This window comes from Periplaneta americana, chromosome 16 (assembly GCF_040183065.1).
Source record: "Periplaneta americana isolate PAMFEO1 chromosome 16, P.americana_PAMFEO1_priV1, whole genome shotgun sequence".
In the NCBI taxonomy this organism is placed as follows: Eukaryota; Metazoa; Arthropoda; class Insecta; order Blattodea; family Blattidae; genus Periplaneta; species Periplaneta americana.
In genome coordinates this window covers 181,211,969-181,237,439 of record NC_091132.1, presented here as the reverse complement: position 1 = coordinate 181,237,439, position 25,471 = coordinate 181,211,969, and the positions used below count along the sequence as shown (strand labels likewise).

At 36.3% G+C, this 25,471-nt stretch overlaps 1 protein-coding gene across 1 annotated transcript in view; it reads right to left on the bottom strand.

The window, feature by feature from the left end:
• Positions 1-687: 687 nt before the first annotated feature.
• LOC138692162 (zinc finger protein 665-like) overlaps positions 688-25,471 on the bottom strand; it is an 88,280-nt gene continuing 63,496 nt past the window's right edge. Inside the window, exons 3-5 of the mRNA XM_069815198.1 lie at positions 12,275-12,400; positions 9,251-9,333; positions 688-2,872 (exon numbers count right to left, since the gene is read on the bottom strand). Coding sequence (XP_069671299.1) covers positions 1,633-2,872; positions 9,251-9,333; positions 12,275-12,400 — 1,449 coding nt within the window. The 3' untranslated portion in view covers positions 688-1,632. The remainder of the gene's footprint in view (positions 2,873-9,250; positions 9,334-12,274; positions 12,401-25,471) is intronic.

Sequence of the window (25,471 nt, the reverse complement as noted above, 5' to 3'; positions counted from 1 at the left end):
GCGACATTTAACATTTAATTTTTTAAGGTGACATGTATTTATCTAGCCTGACGAGTTACTTCCTTGGTTTGAATTGTAAATTATTTAAAAATAGCGTGTAAGAGGGCCTTAGACTAGAAATGTTTAGTTTAAATGTAGTTCTGTTTACAAGTATGCATAACGGTGTAATTATTTGACTTATTTGAACTGTTGTATCAGTGAAGCGAGGTGAGTCAGTGAAGTTATGGTTTTACAGTGCAGTGAACAGTTCCGATCAGTGATAATTTATAGCGTCAATGAAATGTGTTCTATAGTGTCAGTGAAATGTGTTCTATAGTGTCAGTGAAATGTGTTACAGAGTGTCAGTGAAATGTGTGCTAAAGTGTCAGTGAAATGCGTCATAGTGCCACTACAGTGAGTGAGATGAGAATAAAGTGAAAGACTATTGAAACTTATGTAGGGCCTATACATAATTATGTAGGTTGTAATGTAAAATTAGGTATATTATTTATGATTTATTATTATTGTGTGAAATTATATTGTGTATTCTTATTGTATTATGCATAAAATTGTAGGCCTATTGTGTATTGTATAATTGTATTGTGTATTGCTTAACATTTCTTTATTGTGTATTGTTTATATTGTGTATACCACTGCCACCGGGTGCATGCCCACTTGCAGTGTAAATAAATACATACATACATATTTCATCACCTTTTCGCAAATATAAAGAAGCAGTACAAATAAGATATAACACGATAAATATGTACAATTATGCTTACTTTATTACTTCAATAAAATTTTGACAATTACACTGCATGACTACAAAAGTGTTTATGATCCACAACAAATTATCAATGGAAACAACAATGTGCATAATTGAATATTGGCGATCTTTCATGAGTACAAACTGACTAACATTTACAAAGAATGATTCATTCATTCAGTGTTCTGTACTAGGAGAGGTCTTTCACTGCAAACCCAGCTTTCTGCAATCTTTCCCATTTACTGCCTTCCTCCTTGTCTCCTAATATGATGCATATATCTTCATGTCGTCTATTATTTGATACCTTTTTCTGTCCCGAACTCTTTTTTTCCATTATCTTCCTTCCAGTTCATGATTCAGTATGCAGTTTCTTCTCAGCTAGTGACACAACAAATTCCTTTTCCTCTTCTTGATCACTACATCAATACTTACGCTATACTTAGTAGCTAAACATATTTGACTGTCACATTTAGAAGGTTTTCTTGTCTGTGTGCAAGATTTCATAACTTATTTAACTATCGACTAAGAGAATCACTGAAAACCAACGTCCCATTTTAAAGTCTCCTCACCCTGTGCTGGCGTTAATGGCCTGTTAAGGTACTCATCTCAGTGAATCTTTTACCACAAACGCCACATTTGAAGAGTTTCTAGCCTGTGTGCAAGCGTTTATGAACACTTAGGGCACTTGAATCTGTGAAACACCTACAGCAAACATGACACTTGAAAGGGTTCTCGCCAGTGTGCGTGCGTTTATGAGAGTTTAAATTACACAACAAAGAGAAACACTTAACACAAACATCACATTTGAAAGGTTTCAAGCCAGTATGCAGAAGTATATGAGTTCACAGTGTAGAAAACCGGGCGTAACTCTTACCACAAAGATCACATTAAAACGGTTTCTCGACAGTGTTAAGACCTTCGTGAGCTTCTAAATGATTAGCCTGTGAGTAACCTTTACCACAATCACATATGAAAGGTTTCTCGGCTGTATGCAGATGTTCATGCAGTTTCAGGTTACCCGAGTGAGAGAGGCCTTTACCACAAACATCACATTTGAAAGATTTCTCGGCTGTGTGCAGAAGTTTATGGACTTTTAGGTTACCCGACTGAGAGAAGCTTTTACCACAAACATCACATATGAAAGGTTTCTCAGCTGTGTGCAGACGTTTATGGACTTTTAGGTTACCCGAGAGAGTGAAGCCTTTACCACATACATCACATTTGAAAGATTTCTCGGCTGTGTGCAGACGTTTATGTACTTTTAGGTTACCCGACTGAGAGAAGCCTTTACCACAAACCTCACATTTGAATGATTTCTCGGCTGTGTGCAGACGTTTATGGACTTTTAGGTTACCCGACTGAGAGAAGCTTTTACCACAAACATCACATATGAAAGGTTTCTCAGCTGTGTGCAGACGTTTATGGACTTTTAAGTTACCCGAGTGAGAGAAGCATTTACCACAAACATCACATTTGAACGGTTTCTCGCCAGAGTGAACAGGTTTATGTTTTTTCAGGGAACCCAAATGCGAGAAAGACTTACCACAAACATTACATTTGAAAGGTTTCTCGCCAGAGTGCAAAGCTTCATGATTTCTCAAATAACTTATATGCGAGAAAGACTTGCCACAAGAGTCACATTTGACAAGTGTCTCCTCAGAGTGCACAGGTTTATGTTTTTTCAGAGACCTCAAATGCGAGAAAGATTTACCACAAACATCACATTTGAAAGGTTTCTTGCCAGTGTGCGTGCGTTTATGAGATTTTAAGTTACACAACAAAGAGAAACACTTACCACAAACATTACATATGAAAGGTTTCAAGCCAGTATGCAGAAGTATATGGGCTCTCAGGTTACCCACCTGCGCGAAACATATACCACAAACTTCACATTTGAAAAGTTTCTTGCTTACGTCCTTGGACAAATCGCTGTTCAGTTTTTCCCCAGTTGAGAAACATATTTTAGGAAGTTCTAATTGCAACTGCATCCCACCTTCACAAGTCCGCACAGGTTTTCGTTTTCCCAAGGAACTTGAATTCTTGAGAATTTCACACACAGTCTCATTCTCTTCAGGTGCAAGACTGTCCAAATCTGTTGATACATTTCTGTCATTCGTAGCTGCAATCCTGAAGTAAATATATTATGAGTCTATAAAATAGTCGCAACAAATATACATCAATAATTGAATATTGAAATTAAAACAACCTATTTTATGAGGTGGTACAATTAGAGATGCTTGTAATTAATTTATGAGTAATGTTGCAAGTATCAAAAAATGGATGAACAATTCGGACTTCTCCTGTACAATAAACTTTATAAGAATTACATAGCATTAATCAACTCTTAGCTACGAGGCGTGTTCTTAAAGTAAGTTCCATTTTCAATTACAGCTGTCGCATCGCTGCAATCGTTATTTTGCCCATACGTGTTTTCTTCTTCAGTACTCAGGCAAGCTGTTGCATGCAGTTTCAGAGCTTCAGTCCGTGTGTGTGGTTAGTTGTGATCAGTTTAAATGTTTAAAGTGATCGAGCACCCCGCCGACTGAGAGATGCGGTCTGTTATCCATTTCTTGAATGCGAGAAACATCAAACCAGCTGACATTCATCATCAAATTTGTGAGGTGTATGGTGATGATGCCATTAGTGATGGAATGGTCAGGAGATGGGTTAGAAAGTTCAACGAGGGCCGCATCTCTGTGCATGACGAGCAGCATACCGGTCGGCCATCTTTGATCAATGACGATTTGGTGCGTGCTGTCGATGAAAAAATTCATGAGGACAGGAGATTCACAATTTCTTCGCTTTCCTTGAATTTTTGCACAAATGTTGCGGAGTGGTTCGCAGGCGGGCGAATTCTACAATGAGGGGATAGAAAGACTTGTGCCACGACTCGATAAATGCCTCAATAATGATGGAGATCATGGTGAGAAGTAAGTGAAGTGTGGGGAATACAATGCTACAAAAATGGTTTGTAAATATTTTCCCGTTTACTTTCTACACCCTTTTGGAACTTACTTTAAGAACACGCCTCGTACCTTATATTTAAAAAAAACATCTCTGTACAAAAATCAACTGCCTCTGCCTTACTTTTTTTCGACACGCGCGAGCTATTTTATGTGATTGTTTTGAAATTCGGGTTTGCAAATGTGCTATAACGTTTTTCTATCTCTTATTCTTATGATATATAAAGACCTTTGTAGTCCGTTAACTTTATCACTTTAAAACTTGCAGTGGAACATTACTGACTCCATTTCATAGTAGCGTAATCATGAGAAAATCTGTGTTGGAATAATCTCTGTTGTTTTGCGAACACTGAACTAATGACAATGTTTTAAAGTTCTGCAACAATGTAATTTACAATTGTAAAAGAATGTACGCTTTCTAAATATAAATTTTCCCTCCACTTCAATGATAAGAAAACTCCGAATCAACGACATAAAACCGTTAATTGATTTAATTGGGAGAAGTATTGGAGATGTCTATAGCAAATATAGGACTTGAAAGCTTTATGGTTGACGAGCAGCTTTCACCTCTACCTGGATGTTGATATTTCAAGTTATTTATTAGAAGAGAACCCAGGAAATATGGTATTGTTGCGTCCGTCTGGAGCGTTCTGGAATAATCTGCTTGTGTCGGAAGCGTGCTCGCGCATCTGGCCAAAAGGCGCGGGGAAACAACTCGAGCTTCGGTAGGCGCAGTAGCGCGGTGCGGAGGGATGGGAAAGGACTCCGGTTCCGGCGCAAAGCGGAGGGAGCGGAAGTAAGAAAGAACCTGAAAGCGGATTGTTGTGGAGGCCAAGAGGCTTCGCGACGCACAACATTCTAGACGATCGTGGTAAACAAATAATACTGTGAGTTGCCGACGAATGTGAGTCAGTTCGTCTTCAGTCTTGGACAGCAGCGACCCTGGTGGATCTGGGTTCGACATGCAAGGTACCTCATCCGGAGGGCTGGGTGCGACGTGCAGGGAACAGCATCCGGGAAGCTTGAGTTCGATGAGTAGTGAACTGTATCTGGAAGGCTTGGGTTCGACGTACAGTGAACTTGAAGAACTAGCAAAGGCGAAGGAACTGTGAACTGTCAGCATGGATCGCGGGTGACCCAGTTCGGAAAGGACGCGGACTGATGTAGTCTGGGATCGAACGGGGTTCTTGACTTTCTACAGGCAGGAGCGTAGCCGAGCTGCGGTGATGTGATTATGAAGGTATGAGTCTCGAATTGAACCTATTGTTGAGTGGGTTTCGAGACTGGCATACCAGAAGCTACACAGGTTTTTATATATTGGTAAGGTTAAATATATTATGATTCATACAAAGAGTTTGATTACTGATAGAGTGTGTAAGAGTTAGCTAGCATTCGTCAAGCGTTTTATATAGGTTGTGTTTGGTTCTGATGCATCGAACAAGTTGGGACTTGTCTAGCGAGTTGCTAATAATTACAAACTGTGACGACAGATGGCATTACTAGTTTGTGTAATGGAGGATGCCAGTTCAGTGAACTCTAGTGGTCAGCCAGTGTCGAAGGAGTGAGGAATTATCTTTGTTTGTACTTTACTGGAGACCTTGGTTCATTGTTATTTTTCCTAAAGTGTTATTAATAAATATTGACAGCGAATGTTAAAGATTTATATGAAGCGTTTACTGTGTATCACCTGACCAAACAGACGATCGACCCTATCATACCTTTCGACGGCAGGGTAATACTTTATCCAACACTTTTACCAACTTTACAGAGTGAAGTGAGGACCACTGTTGCACTTGGTACACGCACTCCATAGAATGAACGCTGCATTAGCCAATGTATCAGCTGGAAATGGAAGGAAAACTGGACACTGCCACATGCGCCCAAGTTTGCTGGGCAGGAATCTGACTCGAAGCTTCTGATGATAGACGACATTAAGACATACGGATTGTATGCGGGGACTGTGAGAAAGGCGGGAAATAGGAAAGGATGGAGAATACTGGATTTTCAAAGACGGACCTGCCCTCGACCAGAATACTCTCAATGAATGAACGATTCGGAGTGTTGGTTGGATGAATACAGTCTATGTTTCGTTCAGTGTCTCCTATGAGCTTCCGATGTTACTCCACTTGATTACGGTTGATCTGTTCCTTACACTATTTGCGATATTGTCTAAGCGAAGTGGCTTACCAAATTTTATAGAATTCCGAGTGTGATATAAATGTAGATATTGGTGGGACTCATTTTTCATAAAGGAAAATAAAGACGTTGGACAAATTAATGAAACCAAGAATAGCTACAGCATAGCACAATAAAGACTCCTCCGAGTGAGAAAAATCAATTCTTGTAACATAAGAATAGTACATTATGCAACGAGCCTATAATGATAGTAATTAAGAAGCGAGTATGGATGTTTATAAAACGAGCGCAAGTGAGTTTCATAATTGTCATACGAGCTTCTTAATTACCATTATAGGCGAGTTTCATACGACTTTTTATGCTCGACCATATTTCTAACTTGATATTATTCATTTTATTTGTATCTGACCTTGAGCAATGTCTCGTAAATTGTGAGATGTGCGCAGACGCGAAAGTATTGAGTTTCATACGACTTTTTATGCTCGACCATTTTTCTAATTTGAAATTATTCATTTTATTTGTATCTAACTGACCTTGAGAAATAACTCTCAAATTGTGAGATGTGCGCAGACGCGAAAGTATTGATTTTTTCCGAGGAACAGATGTCCACATTGACCCCGATAGCCCATAAGCATCTACAGAGTAACGAAATATTAACTTTGATATAACATTGAAATTAAATTAGACATTGAAAAACGAAATGACAAATTGAATTTATTTGAATATTATTTACAATTGACGCTAATTATTATAGTAACAGAACATAACCTTCTGCGACAATATTGGATTTCCAGCCTCCGTGACTTTTCGCTAATTCTCTTTCGATTGCATATCTGAGAATAATCGATACTTCAGGTTTTATAACGGTACAAAGCTGACTTGTGATTGGCTGAACACGTGTAAGTTGACTCGTCATTGGCTCAACACGTGTACTTTAATGAGTAGGAGTACTTTAATGACATGCATTAAAGGACTGCTACCAGGTGTATAATTACTACATTTCAGCATGGTCGAGCATAAAATGTTTTTCGACATTATAAGTACGCATTGCAATTGCAACTAATACTTACTTACTTACAAATGGCTTTTAAGGAACCCGAAGGTTCATTGCCGCCCTCACATAAGCCCGCCATCGGTTCCTATCCTGTGCAAGATTAATTCAGTCTCTATCATCATACCCCACCTCCCTCAAATCCATTTTAATATTATCCTCCCATCTACGTCTCGGCCTCCCTAAAGGTCTTTTCCCTCCGGTCTCCCAACTAACACTCTATATGCATTTCTGGATTCGCCCATACGTGCTACATGCCCTGCCCATCTCAAACGTCTGGATTTTAAGTTCCTAATTATGTCAGGTGAAGAATACAATGCGTGCAGTTCTGCATTGTGTAACTTTCTCCAGTCTCCTGTAACTTCATCCCGCTTAGCCCCAAATATTTTCCTAAGCACCTTATTTTCAAACACCCTTAACCTATGTTCCTCTCTCAGAGTGAGAGTCCAAGTTTCACAACCATACAGAAGAACCGGTAATAACTGTTTTATAAATTCTAACTTTCAGATTTTTAGACAGCAGACTGGATGATAACCGAATAATAACGCGCGTTTCCCATATTTATTCTGCGTTTAATTTCCTCCCAAGTGTCATTTATATTTGTTACTGTTGCAACTAATAAGGAATGAAATATAAGCTTAGAAAAAAATTACTTCTTTGTTACTCAGATTGTGCGTGTATTTACGTACCAGTTCATCGTTTTTTCTTCCAAAGTTTCGTGGCACAATATAATTCAAATACAGTACATATCATTTTCATTTAGAACAATATAATTTAAAGAGCAGTATTGTTCATTTATAAAAAAAAATAGTCATAAAATGATTATTATATATTACAAATGTTTCAATTTGCAAATCACGTTTCTTAGTTGTCTGTCTTTTATAGAATTTTTCTAAATTCATCACACCTCTTTTAATGCTGATAATTAAAGTGCATGACGCATCCCAGGTAGGTACTAATAACATAAACTACCTGATTCATATGATTGTGAGTTTCTCTACAACTACAATTCCTTACTTACTGTAAGACTTTGTACATCGCAGCCTGAACGCTGGTAGACATACAGTTATATGCAGTCTTGTACAGAGAAGCATGCTGCTATCCCATAACCGTAACTTCAAAACCATAATTTGCCAGGCTGTTTCGTGACAGCGGGACTCTAACCTCAATGTATGTGAGATATATTGGAGAGAAACAGAGTTAATGGCTTTATTGCTAAGACTCTGCATTAGTTAATAACAACCCCAACATGTCTCCTGTATGAGTGGGACAGTAGGGCTAGGTCTACTCAGTGGAGGGGAAAAGAAATCACAACCTGGTGAAACAACATTGCTCAACAACCATTAATGTATTATTGCAGTTGTAATTTTGGTGGTGTGAAACTGAAAGGCAATAAATATGGGAAATGCGTGTTATTATTCGGTTGAGAAGCTTTTATCATCCAGTCTGCTGTCCAAAAATCTGAAAGTTAGAATTTATGAAACAGTTATATTACCGGTTCTTCTGTATGGTTGTGAAACTTGGACTCTCACTCTGAGAGAGGAACATAGGTTAAGGGTGTTTGAGAATAAGGAGTTTAGGAAAATATTTGGGGCTAAGCTGGATGAAGTTACAGGAGAATGGAGAAAGTTACACAACACAGAACTGCACGCATTGTATTCTTCACCTGACATAATTAGGAACTTAAAATCCAGACGTTTGAGATGGACAGGGCATGTAGCATGTATGGGCGAATCCAGAAATGCATATAGAGTGTTAGTTGGGAGACCAGAGGGAAAAAGACCTTTAGGGAGGCAGAGACGTAGACGGGGGGATAATATTAAAATGGATTTGAGGGAGGTGGGATATGATGATAGAAATTGGATTAATCTTGCACACGATAGGGACCGATGGCGGGCTTATGTGAGGGCGGCAATAAACCTTCGGGTTCCTTAAAAGCCATTTGTAAGTAAGTAAGTAAGCAAGTAAGAAACTGAAAGACAGATGCCCTTAAGTACACCAGAATGCATGAACGAATTGAGGAATGAAGAAACCAAGAAATAAATAAATTTAAAAATACATAAAAAGAGGCAATATTTCCCTGGGCTGCAATATGAGTGTGGAGGTCCACTTCTTTCATGTTCACCTAGATTATTTTCTTCAAAATCTAGGCACTATTCGTGACGAACATGAAGCAAAGTTTGAACAGTACTTATGGAAACCAGATACCAAGGGAAGTGGATGTGAATGTGATGACTGATTATTGCGGGATGACTCAGAGAGACAATTCTTCTGAAAATCCTTCAGGACAGTCAAGTAAACCAAAAGTTAAAACACAATGAACTCTCTATGTGAAGGCTCGGACAAAACACTCACCTTTCGATGAAAATCTCGTTGTCCTCTGCTGTTACTTCCACCTTTGGCTCCACATGCACTGTGTCCAAGTCACTCTGCTCTTCCTAAAAACACGGACCAAATAAAACAGAAAAATAGCGCATTTTCATTAACATCAATTTTAGATGCCACAGAATTCCGTTTAAGTCATATTAGCGCTACCAGAGTTTAGCTAAAAGAAAACAAATCTTGTGGCAGATTTTTCATGGGATAATTCTTTTCCTTATAGAACAGCGTTTTTTCATCTTTTTCAACACGTGGCACAATAAAAGTGAGATTTAAAATCCTTCGGCACTCTCATATAATATAAAGCTGTTGTTTGCAAGCAGGGGGGGAAGTTTGAGGGTTTTAGGAGGGAATGACTGCTAAAAATTAGGTATAAACCAGATAAATTTATATATGAATTGAATCACACTTTTTAGAAAGGAACTAAGTCAAAATGTTCTATATTTCAGAAGAGCAAAAGAACTTACTTTCAAGAATAAAAACCAGTGTACCAGTGCCGTAATATAAACATCAACTCGATGTTAGAGATACAGGGAAAGGTTTGTTTAAGTTCCTTCCTTTGTTTATTTTTGCGTCTTGGAAGTATTAATCATTTCATCAGAAGAAATATAAATAACAAATTTTGACTTAGTTCCTTTCTAAAAAGTGCGATTCAATTGATATATTAAATAAAATAGTTTTAATTTTATATTAATTACTTTTTAGTCAACTTACCGGGCAATAAATGGTGGAAAGGCACATGGTGCAAAAAAAAAAAAATTAGATAAGAGAAACAAAATTCATATAATTCACAAATTGAACTAACACTATTTATATAAATGATCGATGTCGGATAGAGTTCCCGGGCAGCTTAGTGGGAGAGCGTTGGTACGTTTAACCAAAGGTCCCGGGTTCGATACCCGGCCCCGGAACAATTTTTCCCTCGAAATTATTCAAATTAACTTTACAGGGAGTTAATTTGCATAATACACGTCACTGTACGTAACAGAAAACCGCAATTTAAAGTCACACAGAGTTAGTGTGCACTCAAATGTTGGTTGCTTGACGGTTGTCAGCCCACTTTGAGGTCTGTGGATATAGAGGGAAAAATTGGATCGATGTCGGGTAGAGTTCCCGGGTAGCCCAGTGGGAGAGCGTTGGTACATTTAACCAAAGGTCCCGGGTTCGATACCCGGCCCCGCAACAATTTTTCCCTCGAAATTATTCAAATTAAATTTACAGGGAGTTATTCCTCAAAGCTTAATTTGCTGAACACTATTTATGTATCTTTATTTAAAATTATGATAGAAATGCAAATTTTAATGACAGAGAATTATTCCAGTTTAATATTGTGTGATAATAATGCGTGTTTATTTTTTAAATTGTTATTTAGGAAATTCTAAAACATACAATATCATCACATGTGTTGGTAAGTATTGAATGAGCGAAACATTTTCTTACTGATCTGGCTATCCAAGATACGCATCAGTCATTGTCTTCTCTGTGCTTGTATACCTACGCTGTGTTTACTGAAGACTGACTTGAGCTTCATTCGGCATTCTGCCGCATGCCAGCGGATTTTTAGAGTGTGCCGTGGAAAATGGCTGTCTTTATTTATTGGGTTGTTTTACGACGCTGTGTCAACATCTCAGGTTATTTAGCGTCTGAATGATATGAAGGTGATAATGCAGGTGAAATGAGTCCGGGGTCCAGCGCCAGCATTTGCTCATGTTGGGTTGAGGGAAAACCCAGGAAAAAACCTCAACCAGGTAACTTGCCCCGAGCGGGATTCGAAACCAGGCCACTTGGTTTCGTGGCCAGACGCGCTGAACGTTACTCCAGAGGTGTAGACCGGATTTTGCTGTTATATTATAACTAATTAACTACTGTATAATAGCAGAAATTAACTATGAACGAACAATTCTATTTATAGTCACGAATTTGGTAGATTATTTAAGTGGTTTTTTACGGCACTGTCAATTGTAATGGTTATGTACCGTCTGAGCAAAATAAAGGTGATAATGCCAGCGAAATGAATCCAGGGACAGCGCCGAAAGTTAGCCAGCATTTGTTCTCAATTTTTAAAGGATAAACCCAGAAAAAATTCAACCAGGTAACTTTCACATTACCAGGTATATATTGGTCTGGTTCAGTTTTCTTTTAATAGTACTTCTGTGCTCATAATACCGGCAGTTTACAAGCATATTCTAATGATAACTAAATGTTGCGCATATGTGGATAACAATGTTAATACTGTCTAATTTATTCCAGTTTAGCTGCATAATTTCTACCAAGCAATATCATGTACTATGAAATTATACTAAAGCTCCAGTACACAAAGATTCCTTTGCTATGACCATAACGATCATTACACCGTAGATAAAAAATTCGTTCGACCATTTCGTGAACTCGGTAACTTGAAAACAGTAAATAAAATAAACAGCAGTTTCATGCAAGCTCTGCCTGCACATATTTATCAGAACATTTTGCCAAATTCAGAATCAATTCTGGAATGCACTCAAAATAAGCTATAGAATTTATCTTAAATTTATCAAATATATTTTCTCTATTGGTAAACTAATGTTCTACAAAAGATATATTGCAAATACATAAATACTTAAATTCAGACGGCTAAATAACCTGAGATGTTGATACAGCGTTGTAAAAATAGGAATGGGTGAACAACAAATGACGGCAGGTGATAACGTTCGCACATACATCTAAAGCAAACTCAATTATTAGCATCCTTAAGAATAACATTTTTTTCAAACGCACTGTTGGAATGTGTGACTTGGCAACTTTTTTCGTTTTCATAATTACAACATAAAACGAGATAACAGTTCAACATTACTTCTCTGAAATATGACATGACTTGTAATATTAAATAGTGATAAGTGTATTTGCCTCCATCATATAGTGAAAGGCACTGCAAGTACTCTTGAAAATAGGTAGTGTCCGTTACAATCGAAATACAATTTAAAACTGGAAAAACACACAGTGCATTCCTTGTGCTCCACTCACCTCTGGTTCTCGTTTGACCACAGCGAACGGATCTTCCTCAAACTTTACCTCTGAAAAGAGATCAGGGCTCTGGTTCACATATTCCTCTTTTATGCCAGTCACATGATGATCCAAGAAATTCCATTCCTGAGAGTACAAAGAGACGTCTTAAAAGAGCAATTTAATACAGAGTATTAAAAGACGACTTCTAAAGTTACAGCCTGCTCTCTAAATATCCAGATGCAATGGCTTGACATGATGAATAGGGGCAGGATTCATATGCGGATACAAATTTTCCATAATAGTACATTATGCAACGAGCCTATAATGAAGGTAATTAAGAAGTGAGTATGGATATTTATGAAAGGAGCGGAAGCAAGTTTCATAATTTTCATATGAGCTTCTTAATTACCTTCATTATAGGCGAGTTTCATATGACTTTTTATGCTCGACCATATTTCTAACTTGATATTATTCATTTTATTTGTATCTGACCTTGAGCAATGTCTCGTAAATTGTGAGATGTGCGCAGACGCGAAAGTATTGATTTTTCCCGAGGCCGAATGTCATTGACGTTGGCACAGAATAAGAATGAACATTACTCTGATATTAACCTGGAAATTGATTTAGAATTGAAAAACGAGATGACAAATTGAATTTATTTGAATATTATTTACAATTAACGCTAATAATAGTAATAGAACATAGCCTTCTGCGACATTATTGGATTTCCAGCCTCCGTGACTTTTCGCTAATTCTCTTTCGATTGCATATCCGAGAATAATCTATACTTGCGGTTTTATAATGGTACAAAGCTGACCTTCATTGGCTGAACAGTTGTAAGCTAACTCGTTATTGGCTGAAAACATCTGAACTTTAATGAGTAGGTGTACTGTAATGACATGCATTAAAGGACTGCTACCAGGTGTAAAATTACTACATTTCGGCATGGTCGAGAATACGAAAAGCTAATGGTGCAAATTTGGGCCATTCCTGCGTATAATATACTATGATGCATATATTGTAGCATATTTTCAAGATTGTGTTGGACTAAACCCAAAATTTGAGATTTGCAAAAAAATAGAAAAAAAAAAAGTCTGGATTGTTTTGTTGTCAGCATAATATTTTTTGTTGACTGTGGCTAGAATTTACTTGTGTGAAGGGAAACTGTGCAAAACCACCACTGCCTGCTTTTATTCCATTGAACTACAGCCCAAAAAGACACATTCCCAAACATTCCTATCCACCTGACTCTATCACCCATACCTTCGTTTTATAAGTTTCACTTATTCTGAATGCCGCACTACCAGCATTTTGTTTCTTCCGGCAAGTACTCAAACATTATACCATTGATCTACCACATACTTCGAAAGCAAGCCTTCGCCAATGTCCTTTCGACATATAAGAGTGGGAACATTGTGGGACCTGGAAATTATTCATTGTCAAATACGTGTATTTGGAAGTTTCTGTAACTGATATGAATTTATGTTTTGCTGAATTTGTTTTACAAATTCTTCTGGATTGTTCTTTTTGTTGCTTATAATGAAAATTGCTCTTTTAATTATCCTATCAGCCTTTGGTAGACTACACGTTCTTTCCTGTAGTTGGTTTGATATACTGAAAAGTTCTTCTGAAACATTACAAAAAGAAAAAGAGCTAAATCAAGAAGAAATTCATGTGATCTTACAAGCAAACGTTCTGATGGGGGCAGATAAAAAAATTAAATTTTTTTCTTCCACCATCGTGATAATGTCAAAAGAAGTGCTTATACAAATTTTGGCCACTCGACCACAATTACGAGGCCGTCCAGAAAGTGATTTTCCCTAGGGCCGTTTATAGAAAAAAAGCACAATTGCATGGAAATATTTATTGAAACAGATACAGAACTTGTTGCGCTATTTGTCACCATATCCCCCATTGGAAATGAGACATTTGTCATACCATGGGATCAATTTTTGTGTCGTAGAAATCAGCCGCCTCAGATTCGAACCAGCGTTTGACTGCGTCTGCACCTCTCTCTGTCGATCCCATGGTATGAGAAATGTCTCAATTCCGATGGAAAATATGTTTAAAAATAGTTTAACAATTGCTGTGTCGGTTCCAATAAATTCGTACAATGAAATTGTGTTTTTTTCTGTTAACGGCCGCTGGCGAACTTATTTTTTTGTGCGAGATCGTGCATATTTGCTTGGTTTCTGCACAAAACCAATCCGCGGAAAGTCTAATATTCCACATTCAGTATTCCCAACTAACACACATAACAATTTCCCTCTTTTTACCGCTTAAGTAACATATTGATTTTACTGCTTTAGCTTTTTAAAATATTATTTTTTGAGACGTTCAATATAGTAATAATTCTAAATTGGAAACTTACCATTGCAATTTCACTTAAATTGCACTGTTAATTATTGTTTTTAAATATTTGCAAAAATTAAGTAAACCCTATATCATTACAAAACCTTACCGTTTGGTTTAAGTTCGCATTTATAGACTGGGGGGGGGGGGGAACAGACGTATATCACGGCCTGCTGGAGTATAGTTCATTCATTCATTCATTTATTTTATTCCATAGATCTTACATGAGCAATGAAGCTTTAAGATGTGGAACATGTCAACATTTTACAATATTACAATTACAATTTTTACAAATTTTTATAGTTTTACAATTTAGTAATTTTCTACAATTTTTACAATTTTGTACAATTTTTTACATTTTTTTACATTTTTTTTACATTTTTTTACATTTTGGCGAGATGTAGTGAGATGAGATGAGGTCCGAGGATTCGCCATTAGTAAACATAGAAAACATTTTAAAGCAACAATGTTGAAGATAGACAATTTTGTTTTGCAAATTTGCCGTCATTGAACAGAAACCAAGATGGAGATTTCATTGCAACTAATTAGAAATTCCTGTTTCAGGTATGTAATAAACGATCTTCGCACAAAATAATCTAAGATACACGAGCGGTATGTTTTCTTTCAATTCTCGGAAATTAAAAAAGCTCAACTACGTTTCGCTTTTTCAAACTTTTCCTCGAACATGAAAACTTCAACATACCGCTCTTGTAACGCATATTACTATTACGACCCTCGTAATTGCGATCGAGTGGCCAAAATTTGTATAAGCACTTCTTTTGACAATATTAACATGGTGGAAGAAAAAAAAATAACTCTTTTATCTGCCCCCATCAGAACGTTTACTTGTTAGCTTTTTTCAATAGCCCTTCAAAACTTTGACTTTTCTTGTCCCTTTTTCTTGCTCTAGTATAGCACTGTAAGAGTTCCACAAAGACAAAGATCTTGTATAGCTATAGGAAACCAAGGGAATATAAAATATTTTACTAATTTTATTAAACGGCTCTTTCACTTTCATGCCTACACTTTCAAGTTCCCTTACGTCTTTTGGTAACTGGCTATAAATACCGTATAATACAATTTATCCATATCGTCCAAAGCCTTTAATATGAATACTCCCCTCCATGCAGACCTCAACCCTGCAACTTCGAGCACTACATCTGCCCAGTCACTAACTAAGCATATTAAGACTAAAGAAATTCATCTAAACAGTAAGAAGCTAAGTAATTGAATGAAACTTCCCTCATCCTTGTAGATTTATGTTCACTTAAGTCCATAAAAATAGTAATGGCTTCACCATCTATGATAGTTCTAATATGCGTAATCGAAGTTCTCTTTTTATTAAGATACCGCATTTGTCAATTAAAATTTACAGATTCTTAGGCCCGATAGTATAAACCATTTAATCTTAGATCAGAGGTTAAATTGATCCTTATTTCAGCTGAACTTAGAATTTTGTGTTGTATAAAGTCTAATCTGAGATTAATTCGTCTCAAAATAAAGTAAACTTTGACTGAAGAAATTTCTCCGATTAAGTTAGATGATCCAAGTTCAGTTATTTCTTTTCTGTTTGAAATATACGAGTGACAGATTGTGCAAATAAAATATCCATTATTATTAATATTAATAGATATGTTAGGTACATTTATATATATATTTCTTTCAATTTCTTGCCTTAATACACAAACATTCTTATATTTGATAAGGGTCTATCGTGTTCAGCAGTATCAAATAACATAACCTATAATTATATTATGTTTATAACAACCATTAATTATTAATGGATATGATAGGTACGTTCATAAATGTTCAATGAACTGTAATACTAAACGAAAATTGTCGTTTTATAAAGCTTTATTATGTTTAGCAGTATGAAACACCATAACATGATAACAACTTGGAGAACAGTCAACCTTCTTCTTATTGTCCGCCATTATTTACATTGCACAAAAAAACCATTGTCTCCAACAGAGTGTAATACAGAAAGTTGTCAAAAAGTAGTTGTAAAGTCGCTAGATTTCTCATCATCAACAAAGAAAGATTAAATTTTGTCACTATGGGGTGCTAAAAAGGTCACTAAATCCCTATTTAAGAAATACAAAAGTTAAAAGAAATTGTTGTTGAAAAAGAGTTGAAGTCGCTAGATTGGCAACACTGAACAAACCTATATAACATGGTCCGCGCATCATGTATTTCACCTGTTTATGCGATGTTGCCAAATGCTTTTCACGTGAACTTAGATTGCATTTGAACCAAGGTAATTTGATCGCAGAAAAGTTTTATACAATAGAAGAAGTGTCTGAATTCGGTTCACTTTTCGATCTTCGATCAAAGTTGATCTTTATTCAGGGAGTTTTATACAATTGGGCCTTACTCTCTTTCACCAGTTTCTTTCCTAGTGGTTTTCTGAATAAGAGTCTACGTGTTATACTGTCTGGATGGTTACAGTAAGGACAATGTTCTTTGGCTAAATAGGAGGGCATATCGGAAATGACCAACAACTTTTTTTTCAACATTAAACATTTAAGGGTTTGCAAAAGTTGCATAATGGTACCACAATTTGGCACAAAAAAATAACCTCTTAGCACACTTTCATCCGAGACACAGAGGCGTTCTTTTCATTATCTTATTTCTTTTTAACATAAGCATGCCTGCAGGTCTTCGCTTTATGCGGACTGCTATCATTTGATATTTTTGTTGTTTAGTCTATTGTCCAAAGACTCGTCTGAACTTCACAGGTAATACCAACAACTAGGCCAGGAGATAATGGAGTAGGATGGCCAGTTCCTTTTCCCCTACATATTTTGTTATCATTTACATATAAAAGCAAATTATTATTATTTTTAAGTTGTAAGTAATAACAGGAAAGCAAAACAGGAGGCACAAATATGTTACAGGAGGCAACAATCCAGAATCTACCACACATAGGTAACTGCTAACTAATTCCATCCAGCACTTACCTACTAGTGTTTGTTTTTATCGCTTTTATAGTCTACCTTTATTTTCATATTACTCTCCGTGAAAAATAATCTGTCTTCTTCTCACAGGACTGGAGTTGCTTTCTTGTATCCAGTGTGGACCTGATAAAAGCATCTCTCTTTTTCGCCACAAACTGTGGCATTTGTATTTATCTGTATTTGTTTATTTAGTTGTATTAACTGTATTAATATAGTCTGCCTGTCTTAAATAAATAAACTTCATTTAAGTCTCCTCACTCTTGTTATGTTTAAAAGTAAGTTTTCATGTCTATCGCTGGTGGGTGTTTCAAATTTTATTGTGAATGACATGAGCAACACATTCCTCGTGTTCATCCAATGTATTGAGAAACAGATGTCTGCAGACAGGCATCCTCTGACCATTGATCTCAAAACTGTAATCTTCGGTAATATTACTTTGATTTGTAAACCATTTTGCTTTCTACACTCTTACTACGTCATACTGATTTTGACCAATAAAACGGCACGAAAGGACGTATTTCAACCAATCATCACTGCTTATCGCACAATTTTATCGCGTCCCTAGCATTTGTTTAATTTTATCGCGTCCCTAGCACTTATTTAATTTTATCGCGTCCCTAGCATTTGTTTCTTTGTTTGTCAACATTTGAAACTGCGCTGGTCTGGACGCCAAAAAAAATATATATATAAAATTACAAATCACTCGAGTCGATGCACAGCAGTTTCAAATATGACTCGCATTGGCATTCAAGACCAAGAATTAATAAAAATCACTTATCATACCTATGCATCTTCTGAAATCCGATTTACAAATAAATGAAGAGCACCATTCGGAAATCCTGAATAAGTTGAATACACCATGTAGGCCTAAATCAACGAGTTCCACTTCTATTACGTACACGTCCAATATAACATTAATTGAACCACCAGCCACATTCGAATTTGAAAATTGTACATTCAATAATTATTCCTTTTAAAATTATTCATGTTTATTTTTTATGTCATCGTCGTTAATTAAAACTTTTCTAACACTTGTGTATATTAGTTAGGTTATGTTATAACTTCTGCTATATGATATTATGGATAGTCACGTATCAGAGATTGTTTAATATTAAGATGTATTGAAAATCATCTGTCAAGTGACGTTGATTACTGGGATTCGGATAATTGAAGTAGAATGTTGCATTTTAATAAAAATGAAACTGAATCAACAAAGCCTTCTTGACTAGTAACATTGCCATCGTGTAGAATAATCGAGAACTTCTCGACGAGAAGGCATTGCTCACTACTGCCATCTAGCATGCATCTAGCGTAACATTTGTAATGTTGAGATGGTACAATAATACATTTGAAGACAGTTGTATTTTCGTAAGTGAATTAATATTTTATTGTATTGGAGTACTTCGTTACTTCTAATCTTTAAATACTTTCTTCTAATCTGTAATAGTCAATTAAATCCCACTCGAGTTTTGATTTTCTCTAGATAAATCAAAACGTCTAGTGAGATTACTGTTGAAAATATTATATTTTCCCATGGATATTCATAGGCCTAATATTCTAGCAAAACGCGATGTGATCTATTCTATGTTTATGATCCAACGTGGTATTTATACGTGCAGGGAAGATGAAAAAAATTCCTGGCATATTATGTAATTCTCAAGAGAAAGAAACAACATGTTTTAAACATTTCGGTGCAAAATAGACTCAATGTTTTATTTATGTCGGTTACATATACCGTTATTGCTCTAAAAGGTTGTCTTTGGTTCGATTAACTAGGTATATATAGACCTGCAACTCAGAGTTCAAATACTTCCCTTCCCAGGACGACATGTGGAGTGCGGTATGTAGACATATTGCCAACATAATTTCTCACAAAATTCACTTCCACATTATTTCATAGGACAGAAGTTTTGCGAGCCAGTGTACTCTACACCAGCAGACGTTTGAAATCAGAAGTTTCATCGTAAGCAACCACCGTAATTTGTGTATGAAGACTCCCATCTGTTAAGCGAGATATTTCACATGACTTTATAATGTTCATTTTAGAAAATAATTGTACACATTATGTATGTGGAACCAAACATAGCTTCAGTTCTAGCAGCGACTTTTCTGAGACACTAAAAGTTTGCCAGATCGATATATTTAATAAGTATCAAAACCAACTAAATCCTTACACTTAATCTTTATACAAGTATCATTTTGAAGACCGACAACTTCACGTTGTAAATCGGGTCTTACATTCAGTAAGTCCATTGTGCAAGGGTTTGCAATGAGGGAAAAATCAGTTTCTATGTGTATGAAATCCCCAAATCGTTTATCTTTAAACTCAGTAATTACTATGTCTAGGATATCACTGTATTTTTTCATCTTTTGTACCGAAAAGTTTGAAAAAAAAAAGACATTTCGAAACACAATATCGACACACTTACAGCAGGCCCATTACAAGTACACTGTACGTCCACTGCTGATACCTGTCGGCTTACTTCTAAAGAAAATGAAGGGAGTAGGAAGAGGGTGAGGATGATGTCATCGTTACGCTTGAGTAGAGGCAGGGGCATATGTCGCGACACAGCTTTTGGCGATCACTGCATTAACAGAACGAGCGGTGATGTTATCATTGTTCAAATACGTCATTAAGTGCTTCCAATATGTTAATTCCTCACACATTATACTTATCTTATGTAATTTGTTGTCAGTAAACGTTAATAGTGGGGGAAATGAACCCAAGTCGATCTTTTTTCCAATAGAAATTGGTTTCATCTGTATTGCTACGTTGCATCACATAACACATATCACTATCAGCAGACAAAACAAGTAGCCATCTTGAATGAAGTTGCAAATTAAGAAAGATCAACGTTTCCTCACAAAAAATGCTTCGAGACTAGGAAGGTTAAAATAAAAAAAAAGTCCAAATCAATGATTTGGAACGTGATGACGATCTAGTTTACGATGAATTAAGTTCGGAAGATGAATATAATTTTAATATGGGAACAAACACCGAAGATCGTGAAAGAACAGTTCAAGAAACGTTCCAATAATGTAAAATTCCGAACTAGTTCTGATACCGTACACAACTGGCGCATGCGTCGAAAGAAGTTCCTACCGCCTTCTAAATTGCTTGTTGGAACAAACCTTTTGTCTCTGTCACTTTGATATTAGTTCTGATAATGGAAGGAGCCTGTAGTTTTCAGTCATTGGTCTGTCCTCGTTAAGTGCAGGCGCGTTCACTGTCATAGTTTATCATGTATTATTCATTACTCTTTTTTAATTAGTTAGTAACCTGTGGGTGCGATACTTCGGTACTACTTATTCTGTATAGTACAGAACATAGGTTTATGTTACAGAATTTAGCTGGCTACCTGGAATCATTAATTTGAACCCAAGGCCAAGAAAGAGAACGAAGGAGAAGAGCGTGTTTATGGTTTGTGTGGAGGTTGTATTTACTGATATCGAATATTTAGCAGAGTTCATGTTCAACAGGGCATATCCAAATAATCGTGAACGCATGCATTACTTCCTGCTTTTGTTCAATTGAACTACTCAGCTAAATTCTATTCACAAGCCGCAAGTAAATGGGTACTTAAGTGGCCATTCAGACGCTCAGGCAGGCGATATGGCCCAATGAGATGATCTTGCAAACTGCAATGCCGACCTTGATATTTACAGCGAAACTGACATGATCGCTTTAATCTGGGTTCACAGCCCTTAAGTTCCATAACATTCCAAAATGTTCAGTAGGGCATCCTCTATTTGTTGTTCAATTTCTTACTGAATCACCCACTACATACAAACAACCTAGTATACAATTTGCTTTCATTTTTCTATTAATTTCGATCTGGAATATTTAAGTTTTGGAATTTTGCACCAAGTTTAGATATTCGTACATTAACATTGAATTCTATACAGTTTATCTTCGTAAACTATGCTGTGTGCTCTTTTATTTTCCTAACTGTTCTTGTCTACAAGTTTAGGATAATCATTTCTTTCTTTCCTCATCGAATATCGCTGAATCAATCCGTTTCTGTAGTTTATAAATCAACTGTGGTGAACAAAGCTGGAGGCGAAATGTCCCGATTGTGGTGGCTTCTTTCATTACGAGAAGGGTATCAACATTCATATCAGTGATTCACATCTTGATATACACTGAACGAAGGCAGCATAGAATTGCTCACTGAACTACGCCATGATTTCAGCGCGAGATTTAAGATTTTCGAAAGTTTCGAAACCCATTTCGATTAGTCGAAATTCCCTAGTCAGTAACGACAGCAGATGTAACTGGGTTGTCAATTTTTGGCCCTGAGATTAGAAATCTCAAATATTAACTTACTGATCTCCACCAGGTTCCAGAACTAGAAGATGTTTTTCAAGAGAAACGAAAAACAAATTCAGTGTTAGAGTTTTGGAATACAGTTCCAGAAAAATAGTTCGGAAAATTGGTATCGTTTGCATATAAAAAGCTGCGTGTTTTTGGATAAATGTATATTTGTGAAATGATTTTCAGCAAGATAAAATCAATGGTAAACACAGATCTCGTCTCACAAATGTGAACTTGGAAAACCTGCTGAGGATATCTGTCACAAATCAACCAGCTCGTATTGACAAAATTGTACAGGAGAGTAACAAAGTGTGGCCTTCAACTTCACAGCAGTAATCTACATAACTGTAAGTTATCTTAAAATTATGTAATGATAATAATAATAATAATGATAATGATATTAATAATAATAATAATAATAATAATAATAATAATATATGCCTCAAACAGGTAACTATTAATATAAAATCAATTAAAGTAATCGGTAATGAATGTGTTTATCCATAAATGTAATACGTCTCCGTGTTACCCAGGTTGAGTACTGTGAAATTTGGCGAGGCTCTGCGACAGAGGCTGATTCTCTTGTAATTTCTAGTGAGTACCGCTGCTCTAGATGAACACTGGCTATATGTTATCACGATAACTCCTGAGTGAACTGACTTGTTTTATAGTAGATTATTTTCGACGCTTTATCTACATCTAAAGCTATTTAGCGTCTAAATGAGATGAAAGTGATAATGCCGGTGAAATGAGTCCGGGGTCCAGCACCGAAAGTTACCCAGCATTTGCTCATATTGGGTTGAAATAAAACCCCGGAAAAACTCCCATCATGGTAACTTCAGACGCTAAATAACTTGAGATGTTGATACAGCGTCGTAAAATAACCTACTAAAAAATCATGGTAACTTGCCTCATCCGGGAATCGAACATAGGCCATTTGGTTTCGCGGCCATACGCGCTAACCGTTACTCCACAGGTGTGGACGAGTGAATTGATGACTGAGCGAAATGCCACATTGGGTGGGATTAAAACATATTCTTGTTAAAATGCCGAAACTAAAGTTGAATCAACAATATGTAGTCAAATTTAATCCTATTTGAAGGTAATAAAATTTGTCACGAATTTTCGAAAAGACACGGCCATAAATATGGTGTCTTTAGTGAATATTTAATAATATCAAAAATAATAAAAATGCTGATAAATTAATACTGCACTATTATCGATATTCTTATTTGACCTCAGTAGTAAAATTGTGTGACTCCTTGATTTGTTATATTTTGCCCTTATTGATACCTAATGCTGTTACGAAATTATAGCATCCTGTAAAAGATATAGATTGCACAGGACGACCTGGTTAACTGAAGTATCAACAATAATTGGTCTAACTAATTATTCACTAAGGAATAACAATACTTTATTTGAAAATACATTGGTACTACTTAATTATTTGTAATAAGTGCAGCAAAGCGCACGGATATGTCTAGGCATTAATAAAATTAAAATGACGTTCAAAAGAATACAAGCCATGTAATTACACGAAAATAGAAATAGAATTACAACAGTTCATGGACTACTAATATACCCAAATAAATCCATACGCGAAATTACATAGATTTTAAAGAGTGCATAATTAAACGTAACATTTCAACAACTAGCAACACATCTTCACCGATAGTTGCTATCACATTGATGTGAATTATGATTCAGAATTGGGAAATGCATTAAGAGTTATTATGTGTTGGTTTGATACTCTAAATTTCTAAGAAGCAATTGCTATAATATGTGGAATTACACCTAGCCTAAAATAAAATTAATCATTTTAAACCATAATTGAAAATTTTAGACAAAAAACATAATTATAACAACACTGCGAGAATGTGCAGTTTAGCAACATTAACAGTAAGTTAGGTGTAACAAGAAACTTCGTTTTCAAACTGAAAACATGAAACCTAAAAACATTTCAACAATAGAGTTCTCTGCAACATGATATAACTTGCAATTGTATATATTGATTATACTTTATCTATCTCTATCACAGAGTGCAAGGCACTACAAGTACTGTTGTAGAGGTAATGTCCTTAGAATCAAAATATAAATACTTGAACAACAAGCAGTGCATTCATCGTGCTCCACTCACCTCAGGTTCACGTTTCAATACAGCGGACGATATTGGCACGGGATTTTCCTCAACTTTCACCTCTGACGTGAGGGCATGTCCCTGGGCCACGAATTCCTCGGAGTAATAAGACATCACTTCGTAGGACTATGTCTAGCGGTCGTTAAATTGTTTCCTGCACTACCTCCATTATGTCACGATCAGGTCACGGCTGATTAAATCGTTAACATTGTTTGTTCCAGATGGCCGTGATCAGACAGACCCGTTCGAGATTCAAAAGGGTTATAATTTCAACTTTCATCCTTATACCATCACAAAGAACTTGCTAATTTCTTCGATAATCATGTAATATGAAAATAGGGGAAAATAAATACACTCTAAGTTCTCAGGGCTAAGGGCCTCGAAGCTGGATACCTGGTTCTAATGAAGTCAGTGGTCGCTCGTGGTTATTGAATTCAGGGGGGCTGAATACAAAAATAAACCATGCAACTTACCTTATTTAAAGATTAGTTCCATGCGCCTTGTCTTGTAGGTTGCAAACTTTTGAATAATCTTCTTATTAAAATCCGATATGTCGTTTAACATAGTCTTTATAATTGAAAACATAGCTAATGCGGTCAGTCTCTCTTCTCTCATTGTATTTCTGAGATAGGATTTCACTCTCTTCAAACACGAAAAGCAACGTTCTGGTTTGGAAGTTGTCATCGGTATGGTGATAGCTATGCGCAGTAGTTTCAGAACTTCTGAAAATGAGGCCTGCAAGTTCTCAAATAGAAGAAATTGCAAGAGCTTGACTGCGTCACTGACATTTCTGAATTCTTGTCTCTGATACAACACAGTGAGTTTCCTTTTTAGTTTGTCTTTATCGAACATTGGAAAAAGCTTCACAAATACATTTAGGTCATTTTCAGGAAATGAGCTTCTGTATCATTCGAATTTTTCTTGAAACAAAAGAGAAGATAATATCAGATGATCTTTGAACTGGAATCGGCAGTTAGCTTGTGTGATATTGACTGCCGCAACCCTTGTCTGAATTCCTTCGACCTTACGACGCTTTTTGGAGTTTTTATTTTCACACAACCCGCTGCTCAACTGTGCACTGTACCGTATTGTCTATATGGAATTAACAAAGCTTGATATGCAGAGTCGGTTGCGGGTTCGATCCCGGCCAAGGTCGATGGCATTTAAATGTGTTTAAATGAGACAGGCTCATGTCAGTAGATTTACTGGCATTTAAAAGAATCCTGCGGGACAAAATTCCGGCACACCGGCGACGCTGATATAACCCCTGCAGTTGCGAGTGTCGTGAAATGAACCATAATTTAATTTGTTTATATGCAGATTTGAACCTTAGAAATATATAACTGGCGATATTGTAGTTGGTTGTATAATATATCTACATGATACATCAATAAATGAAAAAACTGATCCATAAATTGAATTCAGGATCTTCAAGAGTACGCACCAGGGCGCTT